Here is a 13,087-nt window from a genome sequence, read left to right on the forward strand (position 1 = left end):
CAGAAAACTATTCAAATGGAAAACTGAGGTTGGAATGAAGTACTACTTTGCTCTTATGAAAGACTGTAGTATGTGATCACCACTAGGAAAGCAGTTTTGAATGAAAGCAGTCTTATATCACAAGAAGTCATGGGTTCAAAATGGTTACTGAGGAGTCCAGAAAGAACAAAGAAATAAGGAACCAAATGTTGAGCAAAAGGTATAAGCATATCAGGTCCCTAAAGAAAGGTTTCACCAAGCCATGGGAAACTAACGATCAATTTTGAATTTCAACTCCAAGTGAACCTTCAACAAAGAAAAGCCTAACTGCTTTAGTTACATAACACAGTCCAGTATGTTGCAAGAACACACAGATAAGTGGTGAACATGCAGAATGTTTTGCAGTTGGTGACATAGTAGAAAAGAGCAAAAGTCTGGTAGCACCTTTAAGACCAACAAAATTCGTGGCAAGGTATGAGCTTTCGTGAGTCACTGCTCACTTTAAGAGAATTTCAAGTAAGCAGTGACGCATGAAAGCTCATCTGTTAAGTTTTTAAGGTGCTAATGGACTCTTGCTCTTTTCTACAGATGACTAACACAGCTACCTATCTTAATCTATCACCATAGTTGATTATATAGGATAGTCCAGGGGGGGGTTGTAGAAAAAGCCCAGCAGGAGTTCCCCCGTGCCTTCCCCAGTGGGCAAGCTGGGGAAGGCTGAAACCATTGAGGAGGCATTTAAAGATGCCACCCCACTCCTTCCTCAGCTTGCTAGTCGGAGCCCTGGCAAACCCAGACAGAGCTCCATTTCTTTGCACTCCCCCACCAAAAGCCCTGGAACAGTAGCAGAATGTCTGGGGGAGTAGAGGACAGGCAGGACAACTGCACAGATATATTGAATACAGAATTTCCTCACCAACCTCCACCCCCAAAATCTATGTAATACTTTTTATTAGGACCAACCAAATTGTCACAAAACATTGTGTAAGCTTTCCACCTCACAAGAATGCTTCATCAGGCTGAATGTTACAAGTTGTTTTTTTTTTTTTTTTAAGACAGAAAGGTGGGAAGCAGGCCATGATGTTATGACCTGAACCTCCTTTGGAACTGGAACCCAAAGAGCTGAACTACAAAATCCTCATATTCCAAGGTTCAAGTCAGTATATACAATTTAACAATATTTACAGCTCTCACTCTACCATTCATATTTTTTCCCACTCAAATCTTTTGGATTCTACCCCTTTGACAGCAAACAAATAACTGAATCTGGTTCAGGACAAATGAGACTGACTTCAGGAGATACTTAATGTAAAGAACATTCCTTTGCCCACTCAATTCTCAACTGGTCGCTACAGAGCCAATCAAGTGGAAGGGAAAGAAGCAGTTTTAGTGAAATTGATCTTCAAAAAGCCTTTCAGTTTGTTGATGCAATAACTACCCAGATTTGACATAGTTGCTAAGTGGCAATCTCTGTCACACCTTTGGACATCCAGAATCAACAACACAAAATATATTCTGTACGTGTCTCATCAAGAGCTCATGTAGAGAAAAGTAATTTCCAAAAAAGGGAGAGTACTATATCAGAGGTAAATGATTATTTACTGCATGGTACAGGTAAAACCAGGAGGTGAAAAGGTGACATCAGTTACCATGCTTTAATCTGTGCCCTACTTTAAGCTCTGCCTAACAGGATCACACAACTCAATAACACTTCTGAACTGGCCAATACAAATTTTAGAACTAAAAATGAAATAAAGGAAGTAGATCATACATCTTTTCCAACCCAGATAACTACAATTACGATACTTCTAAAACAGCTTAAAGCATTGCCAGGGGTATGGGAAAAGAACACATCAATGTATAAATTCCAAATTGCAAAGTCACTTTCTAGACCAGGGGTGGCCAAACCTGCTTAATGTAAGAGCCACATGGAATAAAATGTCAGCTATCGGAGGGAAGGCAGCCAGGCAGGCAAATAGATGGGGGAAGGAGAGGTAAAAAGAAAGCAACTTTAATTGCATTTTCCAAGCAGCTGGCTGCCTTGGCTTGGAGAAGTGATTGAAAGAGACAAATGCCTTCTCCAAGCCAGCTGATGGGGTACTGGGGGCTTCAAGAGCCACACAATGTGTGTGAAAGAGCCGCATGTGACTCCCAAGCTGCAGTTTGGCCACCCCATTCTAGAGTTTCTGTAAGGCATGCATAAAAACAGTGACACATCTTACCAATGCAGGCCACTGAATATGCTTGATCTTTGATCCCTGAGTCTGACTAGGATCCTTTCTCTTTGCCCAGACCAGCTGGTACTCCACCAGGAAGGCTGCAAAATCTTCATAAACTTTAACCCATTCTCGCTTTTCCCATTCGAGGTCATCAAATTCCACATATACCTGAAGAAATAAATTGAGACGTATTACGCAATGATACACAGATCAGTAGAATTAGTATAATAGTTTTATTACTGTTTTTAGATTCCTCCTAAACAAAAGAAAAAAGTTCCAAATCATGGGAAACAAACTACTATTGAACATCTTCACTCTATTACAGCCCAACTCCAAATATATTTTGTTTCTAATGTTTCTAATAACAGAAACACAACTTATTGAAACTAATAAGAACATTATACCAAGTGTTATACCAAGTCAGATTCCTCCTCCAGTCCAGTAATTTCTTTCCTTAAAATAATGTCTTAACCAAGTCTCTACAGATTATGACAAAGATAATCTGACTTGATTTCCTGGGAGAGAACAGGCACTACCATGAGAAAGCCCCTTAATCTTGTGTTCACCCACCACATTTCAGACAGGAGCACCCATTAAGTCTTTCTCAATATTAAGCCACATTCAGCACATATGGTAAGAATGTTCCTGCAGATACTCAGGACTTAGACATTTTAGAATTCAAAAGGTCAAAACCCAGCATTTTTAATTGTGCCTGGTAAACAACTAGGAACTAGTGCCAGTTAATAATATGATCCTCATATCCAGCCCTCCGCACTCAAGTCTCACCATTTGAAGCTCCTCAGTGTGTTTCCAAGTTAGCATAATAGCAAGTTCACTAACAATAAACATTATAACAAAGTTTGAGTTCAGCAGCACCTTTAAGACCAACAAATTTTTATACAAGGTCTGAGCTTGTGCACCCACACCTCTTCAGATGCAACTGAATGAAAACAGAAATCACAGCCATACATATAGATGGTGGGCAGTAAACTAGCATACAGAATAATGAGAGTATTTTTATCAGATTAAAATAATAATTAGCTTAGTATATATGGTTAATATATTTTCAATGAGGGGGAGAACATACCAATGGTTATAAATACGTAAGAAGTGGAGACTGATGTCAAGCTTGACAGGAGAATAATGGAGCCTAATGACATACTCTCACTATTTTAATTAAATAAATGTTTATTTCGTTTAAAAACATGTATCATCAGGGGGAAAACAGGCGAAGGAAAATAATAACTATATAATAAAAGGAAGGCAGGTACCATACTCCAACTTTTAGGGGCATTAAAACAGCATATAACCTCAAAAGAGAAACTGTTAGCAACCACGTACTCAGAAATAATTCTAGTCCCGGATGTATACATTAGATAGAATAATCTCATTCTCAGATAAATACTGCAGTATCGGGAACCAGGTACCTACAAAGGTGCTGTTCATAACATCACAGGAGTGAGAGTTTAGACCATCAGTGATCTTTCCCATCACAAAAGGTATCCATAGTATATTGGACCATAGTTCTAAAGTTGGTGCTTCCTTAGTTTTCCATTTGGAAGCAATGGCTAACCTTTCCACTATCAGTAAGAGAAATCATAACCTTCTTAACCTTACTCAGGGAACAGTCACACTACAATTCTAGCAAAGCTAGATCCAAAGTAGGAGGAATGACCTGACCTCCTATTCTACCAATCCTAGTTAAGACATCTTGACAGAATCCCTGGATGATGGGACAGTCCCACCAGCAGTGTCAAAATGCGCCAATCTGGCCACATTCCTTCCAATACAATGGGCTAATGTTCTTATTTCTCTTATGTAACCTAGAGGGGGTGTACTACCATCTGGTCTGCATCTTAAAAGCTTGGAGCTGAATATTAAAAACTTTTAAGTACTGAACAACTGAGTTCCAAACCTGGTGTCATTCAGTAACTGAAAGTTCCCTACCCAGGTCCAGTACCCATTTCTCTTGCGCATGCGTTTGCCCTTTTGTGAAGACCTTCATAAGAATACTGTAGAAGATAAGAGGCCTCTTAAGTCCCCATCATACTCCTTGCAGATAGTCTCAAAATCTGAAATCAGGGACAAGCAGCAGCCTTTTCTTTTAAGGGTTTCTATCCCTATCTCTGACCTGAGAATATCTAAACCACTGAATTGTAGATTCTCACCACAATTAACGATACACTAGTCTTGCTTTCTTGGACATTCTGCTCTAGGAAACTACAAACTCTCATGGGCTTGAGCAAAATGATTCCCCCCACCCCCCTTCCCACTTTCAACTGTATCTCACCCACTCTCAACATTTTACTCCTACAGCACTGTCAGTCCTCATCAAGCCATTTGTGGGGGAGCATTTTCCCCCCTTTCAGTTAATTTCCAAAATAGTATTTTTCTTTATACCTAGCCCCTGAGTAGGGGGTCTTGTCTCTGTGTAGCCCTACTGTGGGGCTTCCATTATCCAAACAATGACCAGACAATTTGCTGTTAAATAGAGTGGTAAATAATAATACTCCAATGTTGTGGCATTTGGCTTGAAGGAGGGATGCAGAAGGCAGTACTTGCAAACAAGCTCAGAGGGGGAAAAGGTGAAGGAAGTGTTTGGAAGACTATACACAAATTCCTGGACAAGGGAATACTTATAAGAATAATGATCTGTAAGAAATAATGGGTCCTTTAGGAAAAGTTGCGAGGAATTTTGGACCTATATATTTCTGAGTAAGGGAATCTTGAGCTGGCACTCAAAGGTTTCTGCCAATCTAGCTTCCTTTAAAATATTCAAATGTAACTACTGGACTGTCTCTGAAATAGTTTTTAAATTTTAAAAATACAACTAGACAGACACAAAACTGCATTTTTCAAAATGCTCCCCCCGCCCCGAAGGCCAAGCTGTGTGGCTCTATGAATAAAACTAGGCAATTTTATATTCCCAATAGCAGCAATAAAAGACAATTTTAGTGCAGATCCGGATCCTGCTAGAATGACCATTGGGTACTTACTGTGAGGGGTCCTTCTCCTCTGAGGATAGTAGGACACCTTATGGGTGATTCCCAACCCATCAGTAGGGAGGCAGGACTAAATTTTCAACTTCCTGTTTCCATTGGGAGTCACCCTCAACTCAGTTTGGCAATTCCTGCAAGCAGCAGGAACCTTCCTTCTAACTAAAAAAATATAACTGATATAACCATTAGAACTAGAATAAGGCAACGAAAACAGACAGAAATAGATAGCATAGTTGAAAAAACAGGGTAACAGGAGTATTTACACTTTCTTGAGAACCTATAACTTGAGTTTTTCTCTCTGTTTCTGCTTCATATAAATATTTTTACATATCTGATGCACGTCGATGGCGAGAACTAAAGGGTAGGGCCAAAGTGTCCTACTATCCTCAGAGGAGAAGGACCCCTCACGGTAAATACCCAATGGTCGTTCTCCCTCTGAGGCATAGGACACCTTGTGGGACATCTTAAAAGCAGTGTCCCTAGATAGTGGGAGGGATCTCACCATCAGCATCCCTCAGAATATGTTGCAGCACTTTCCTTCCACATGCGGCATCAGCAGAATCATATGCATTAATTTTGTAATGCCTGATAAAGGTTGAGATTGATGACCACGTAGCCGCTCTGCAAATTTCCTCTACAGATGCCCTGTTAGATAAGCTGCGTTTGCTGCTGTGCTTCTCACTGAGTGAGTTGTCAAACCTTGTGGCGGCAGAAGTTTTTGAGCTTTATAGGCCTCAGTAATACATAAACGTAGTGATTTGCTAATGGCAGCATTAGACATTCTTTTGCCTGTGTGTGGTGGAGATATATTTATGAACAGAGAATCTGTTTTGCGGCAGCCCTTGGTTCTCTCAATAAAGCATCTTAGAGCCTGCCTGACATCCAGTTTATGCCACAACTTCTCTTTGGGATGTACCAGATCTGGACAAAATGAGGGTAAGGAGATCTCTTGAGCTCTATGAAAACTAGAGTCCACCTTTGGTCTAAATGTGAAATCTGTTCTGAGGACCACCTTGTCCTTGCAGAAGATACAAAAATCCTTGTGGATTGAAAGCACTCCCAATTCAGATACACTTCAGGCAGAAGTTATGGCCACCAGAAATATAACCTTCATTCTAAGGAATGACAAGGAAATCTCTTTTATAGGCTCAAAAGGCTATTTTATTAATGCCGTGAGCATCATGTTTAATTTCCAAGTAGGAAATCTGTGCAACTGGGGAGGAAGAGAAAGAGTGGCAAAACCTAGTGATATGAGGATGTCTATTCAGCGCATTTTTGCCATCTAAATTTAATACAGAAGCAAGTGCTGCCACTTGACGACGAAGTGTGGCTGCTTTGAGCCCTGAATCCAAGCCGTCCTGAAGAAATTGTAGAATTTCTTTCACCCTAGGTTTCAAAAGGTTGATCTTTTTCCTTCTGCCCCAGCGGACAAACACTTTCCAGGTCACATTATATATATGGACCATAGACGGTCTCTGAGAAGCTAACATTGTTTGTGTCACCTGTTCCGAGTATCGCAGATTTAGCAACTTTGACCTCTCAATTTCCACGCTGTCAAATGAAACCACTCCGGGTGCGGATGACATATCGGCCCTTGATACAAGCATGCTTCTGATACAGGCAAGGTTAGCAGAAGATCTGTTGATAACTCTTGAAGATCCACAAGTCAGGGACGTCTTGGCCAGTATGGAGCTACCACTATTATCTCGGCTTGAAGTAGTCTGATTCTCCTTATCAGCCTTGGTAAGAGTGGAATTGGTGGAAAAGCAAATAGTAAGGTCTGTGGCCACTTGGCTGTTAATGCATCTGTGGTCTCCATTTCGGATGAAAAAAGCATGTGAAGAAGCGCTTCAGTTTGTTGTTGTACGGGGATGCAAATAGATCCACTTCTGGTTGGCCGAAATTATTCACTATCATCTGGAATACGCTGTGCTTCAATGCCCATTACCCCCGACATATTTGCTGACGACTGAGCCAATCTGCTTGAATATTGGTAGAGCCCTTCATATGTTCCGCTCTTATTGAAGCTATGTGAAATTGTGCCCAATTTAACAGATGAGTCACTTCCTTGAGAAGAAAAGTAGACTTGGATCCTCCTTGTCTGTTTATGTATGCTTTCGCAGAAACATTGTCCGTTCTGACTAATACGTGGCAGTTGTTGATCCTTGCAGCAAAATGGTCTGATTGCCCTCAGTTCCAAAACACTGATCGGAAGCTTGGACTCCTCCTGGTTCCAGGTGCCCTGGACTGGAACGTTGAAGCATGTGGCTCCCCAGCCTGATAGACTGCCATCCGTATATATTTGAATCCATTCTCCTATCCAAAACTGTTTTCCCTGAGTAAGGTTGGAAGTCTTTGTCCACCAGCGTAGGTCCATCTTTAGTTTCAGTGGAACCCTCAATGAACAGTCCATCTTCTTTGAGATACAGTATTGGTAGGGTCGTGAGAAGTTCTGGAGTGGTCTGGAATACAACCTGCCCCATTGGATGACATCTACTGTTGCAATCATTAAGCCCTGTAGCACTGCTAACGACAGACATGAGTTCTTGCTCTGAATCACTGCTGCAGTCGCTTCTCTTATCTTTTGCACCTTGTGAAGTGGTAGAACTAGGTGATTCTGTAATGTGTCTATTATAACTCCCAGGCATTGGCTCCAGTGAACTCTTGTGACTGTTGATTTTGAATCCGTGGCTCTGCAGAATCTGGATAGTCTTGTTGGTGTCCAACTGTGCTCTTTCCAATGTTGGCGCTCTTATGTCGTCTATTTAAGGGTGAATGTGAATACCCTGTTCCCTCAGCAGGACGACTAAGTTTACCAATACTTTGGTGAACACCCTTCGGAGCTGATGATAGGCCAAACGGCCAAACGGTAGTGCTCCAAACTGCATATGATGGTTGAGATAACAAAATCAAAGGAACCTTCCGTGACCCACAAAGATTGGTATATGTAGGTACGCCTCCATGAGATCTATTGAAGTGAATAGTTCTCGTGGTTATAGGGCTTTTGTTACCGAACGCAGTGTTTCCATTCGAAATTTCTTTGACAAGATGAATGTATTCAGATATTTTAGATCTAACATTGCTCTCCAGTTGCCTGATCTTTTCGGCACTGTGAAAAATATCGAATAAACTCCTTTCTTCTGTTCTTCCAGAGGAACGGGCTCTATTGCCCTTATTTCTAAAAGTCGTTGAATTGCTTGAATTGTGTGATCTCTTTTTACTGGATTTGAATGACTTGGTGAGCAGACAAAGTGGTTGCATGGTATTTGACTTAATTCTATTCTGTAACCGTCGGAGACTATTTCTTTGCACCAAACATCCATTGTTCAATTCTGCCACTGATGCTGAAAATGGAAGAGGCGTGCTCCGACTGGAATTATATTGTAGTCACACTTTGTTTGGTTTGTCGTCTCTGTCCGATCTTTCTGTCTGCTTGCTTCCAAACTTGTTGAATCTGTTCGAGGTGTTGCGATGAAAAGGTTGTTTATTGGAATTCCAGGCTCCTCTTCTATTGTCTTGTCTAAACCGGGGTAACATGTGTTGCGCAAGAAAGGAAGATTGAACCCCTGTCTGCTGTCTTGATGGAGAAACTTGGGCATAGCCTTCTTCTTGTCTTTAGTATCTACTAGTATTTTATTTAAGTCTTGGCCGAAGAGGTGCCCTCCATGAAACGGATAAGACATCACAATATTTTTAGAATGTGTGTCTGCCAACCACACTCTCAACCAAACAGAACATCTGGCTGCCATTGATGAAGCAATAGCTCTGGCAGCGAAGATCATGGAGTCCAAGGGAGGCATCTGCCAGGAAGGACACAGCCTTTAAGACCCGATTGGTCCCTTCCACCATGCGATGGTCTTCCTCTGGGATCCTTGAGATAATTTTCCTCATCCATACAATTGAAGCTCTTGCCACCATGGACCCTATTGCCGATGCCATAACAGAGGCTTCATGTGACCTTCGTAAGGCAAACTCTGTCTTCTTGTCAATATGATCTTTTAGTGTGCCTTGGCCATCTTCCGACACCAGATAGTATCTCTGAAGAGCTGTAACTGGAGCATCAATTAAAGAAATCTGCAAGAAATCGTTAGTAAAGGAATATAACTGGTAGAGCTTTTTTAGAAATCCTGGGTACTGTTTATTAGCAAATGGTTTTCTGCATTCTGCTCTGATCTGCCTTTCAAAATACTTTGGAAATGGAAAAGCCTTGTCATAGGATGCCCTTTGTGGAAAAAATTCCATATCCCCTTCCTTTTGTTTCACTTTCTATTTTCCATCTTCCTCCTCTTCATCTTCAACATCAGGATCATCGTGAAGATCTAATGCTGTGAGGGTTCTAATGAGTAGATATTGATAGTCCTCCATTTTAAAGAATCGTTGGGCAGACTCTGGGACCTCAATATTTAAATCTTCTTCATCTGAGAGGAATTCCCCTTCTTCTTTGTCATGGTTCTATCAGACATCTCCTCTAGAGGAAGAGGAATCTCTTCCTCTATTTGGAGAGGAAACCTGTTTTTGTGCTGCCTTGGTAGGCCACTTACCCTTCCCTTTTGGTCTTCTAGTAGGGGAGGGTGATGATGATGAATGGGAGTGTGATCTGCGTCTCTTTGTACTGTGATGCTTACAAAAGGCCTGCATTTCCTCTCTCATTTGACCTCTAAGTACAGAGAAGAAATCGCTAGGGAGCAGCACAGGAACCAAATCCTCTTGTGCAGTACCTGGAGTAGCCTCTAGTTGGTCTACTTGAGAGTAATGCATAAATGCTGCACTAGACTCGGCTGTGGAACGGGGCCCTGAAATTAGCCTTCTACCGCCCATTCAACAGCCCGATTCGCATGCCTCACCATCTCCGCCAGACTGGGAAGGATCTGGATGGCCCAAGACCTGCATTCTGCCTTTCACCAGGGCGTCTTTCTCTTTGCGGCCTGTTTTGGCATGCTTTTCTGAGGCGCCACCTGAATGCGGCAATGACGGGGAGATCCACACAAGCCTCTCTTGGGTCTTGTCGGCTCCACTAACCTCTGTTCGCTCAAGGGCTCGCACTCCCCGCAGGAGATGAAGCCATCGTCCTTGGAGTGCCTCACTCAGAGGAGCCCATGACGATCTCAAGGCCTGTTAGAAGTACTGGGCACAAAATGGCAGTTGGGATGCCCGAAGGCGACTCCAGGGAAAGGAAATATTGAAGGTTTGTCAGAGGAAAAGATAAGAGAGAGGATTAGACAATAGAACAGTATGATGAGTAGATCTTACTCAGTTCCGCAGGGCCTGTAAGACGACCCTCTTCCGGTTAGCTTACGCCTGACTGGACTAATGTAGCTCTCTAGATATCTGTGATTACCGTATAGTTAATACTAGTTTTAAGGTTTTTAAGGTTTTTAGGTTTTTAAATGTTTGATTTAAATGTAACTATCTTATTCCGATTTTATTGTTTTATTGTTTGTTGTAAGCCGCCCTGAGCCACTCGTGGGAAGGGCGGGATATAAATCCCGGAATAAATAATAAATAAATAAATAAATAAATAGGTAGCAAAGGATCAAAAAATTGAGTAAATATGTAGATGAAGAGAATAGTAGCAGACGATCCTATATTCTATGCTCTCCCTATAGAGGCAGGAAAAGAACTGAGTTGAGGGTGACTCCCAACAGAAACAGGAAGTTGAAAATTTAGTCCTGTCTCCCTACTGATGGGTTGGGAATCATCCACAAGGTGTCCTACGCCTAAGAGGGAGAACTCTTTTTACGTTAAGTAATCAGAAGTCGAAATGAAAATGACTCATGCGCTGATAGTTATTGAAAAAAACTGCTTCAAGCAATCAGACCCAGCACCAGGGCTTAGAATTCAAGGTCAGAAGTAGGTGAACAGCGCCTTAACATGTATATAACTGACAGGGACAATTACCAATCAAGCAGAGTTACACTCACAAATCTTGCCCTCAAAGAAGATTATGTCTGTCTTTCAGAAGTACTATTTACACCAATCACACTGCTGGATCATTGGCCTAGGAAGGTTTATTTTATTTTATACAAAGCAGCTGTGGTTCGTTCTTTCTTTTGCTTGCTGTTCCGTTTTCCCTTGGGCTACAGCTGCCAGGGAGAGGACACAGCACTTGGACACAGACAAACAGCACTGCAGACTGGAGAAAAATGCCACATTTGCCCCCTTGATGAGAGGCAGCATCTGCTGTGCTGTCTTAATGTGAGTGCATTGCAATAAGTAACAGAGCGAAACAGACAGGCCAGGGATAAACCAGATGACATCTGAGAAATCAGTGATGAGGCCAGATGAGAGATGTCTTTAATGTTCCCTAAAAGTAGCCACAGGGAATGGGTGTGTGCACAATTTGGAAGAGGGTTAAATCAAGTCACAAACATCAGAACCATCCCAGATACAGGACAGAACATGGTGCACCAGTGCAGACAGAACTAAAGCCAAATGCAGTGAAGTACTGACAATGAGATTTGGATGCCTGAAAGACACAACAACAGTCAGCAATGCAAGGGGCTAGATAAAGATCTGAGTAAGAGTGCTTCTATACTACTTTTGGTATAACTGGACATTTATGGCAAAATGAAGATACCAGGACTATTTCCTTTCATTTAGATGTGCTTAGATGTATACTCGGTTTCTATCTGCTGTTCAGAGACATCAAGTGAAAGCTAACAGAATCACTACTAGGGGTGTGCATTCGGTTCAGCCGAATCAAAGAAACTCCCGAATCACCCCTGATTCGGAAGTATACGGCACCATATACTTCCAAATCCATTCTGAAGCCATTATACAGGAGCCGTATACAGCTCCCCATATACTTCCGAATAGATATTCGGAAGTATACGGAAGTTCATGGAAAAGGCGGGAAAGGAGCTTCTGCAGCCTCAGGGAAGCTGCTTGCCTCCTTTCCTGCCTTTGAAAGCCTTTTCCCGCCTCTCCCATAGGTTCCCCGGGATCAGGAAGGGAGGGGGAGAGGAGCCCCAGCAGCCAATCCAAAGCATGCATTTGCAAAATGCATTACAAATGCATGCTTTGCACAGCTGTTGTGTAGCTGATGGCTGGGCTAATTCCCCAGCTATCAGCAACATTGTTGTTCTTTTGTTCTTTTGTTTACTTGGGTATCCAAGTAAAAAGTGTTCTCTGGCCAATCACAGAGCAGTGGTATTTTTTGAAACTGCTCTGTGTAGGGCTAGATAACTTTTTAAAAGAGTCTGCCTGGCTGGACTCCATTCCATTGCTGCTGTGTTGGTGTGTGAGAACGGAAGACTGGTATCACTTACCGTGAAGCTTCCTTCTCGGTGGACTGGCAGTGGGTCGGTCCGACTACTGGGTATAGGCTCCTCCTCCTCGTCACAGGGTCGGGTGCTCCAATTGATCCGGAGGGGGAGTGGCCTATACCACCCAGGACGCGCCAGTTGTATCCAAGCCGCATCCCCCTAATAATAAAAATTTTCACCACCTCCCCATTCACGTACAGAGACGAATAAATGAGAAGATTAGTTTATTACAGTTCAACACACCATACAAATGGCAGATTGAAAGAAAGTCACTGTTAAGCAAAGCAAAGGTAACATCCTCCCCACAGGGAAAGCACCATTGCTCCAGGATCCATCTCCAAAACTCAGGAAGCCGCTCAACCTTTAACGGGCGGGCCGGACCGACCCACTGCCAGTCCACCGAGAAGGAAGCTTCACGGTAAGTGATACCAATCTTCCGTTCTCCGGTGGTCTGGACAGTGGGTCGGTCCGACTACTGGGACGTAACAAAGCTGAACATCCCCGGGCGGGACCGGCTACCCTGTTTAGAGTGCATGCTACAGCACACGCCTCCCAAAGGCCGCCTCCGCTGAAGCCCATTTATCCACTTTATAGTGCCTGGTAAAGGTATGTACCGATTTCCAAG

At 42.6% G+C, this 13,087-nt stretch overlaps 1 protein-coding gene across 1 annotated transcript in view; it reads right to left on the reverse strand.

The window, feature by feature from the left end:
* JMJD1C (jumonji domain containing 1C) overlaps positions 1–13,087 on the reverse strand; it is a 214,462-nt gene that overhangs the window by 143,260 nt on the left and 58,115 nt on the right. The window contains exon 2 of the mRNA XM_060241113.1: positions 2,202–2,366. Within this exon, the coding sequence (XP_060097096.1) occupies positions 2,202–2,366 (165 nt within the window). The remainder of the gene's footprint in view (positions 1–2,201; positions 2,367–13,087) is intronic.

Source organism: Heteronotia binoei, chromosome 6, assembly GCF_032191835.1.
Source record: "Heteronotia binoei isolate CCM8104 ecotype False Entrance Well chromosome 6, APGP_CSIRO_Hbin_v1, whole genome shotgun sequence".
Taxonomy (NCBI): Eukaryota; Metazoa; Chordata; class Lepidosauria; order Squamata; family Gekkonidae; genus Heteronotia; species Heteronotia binoei.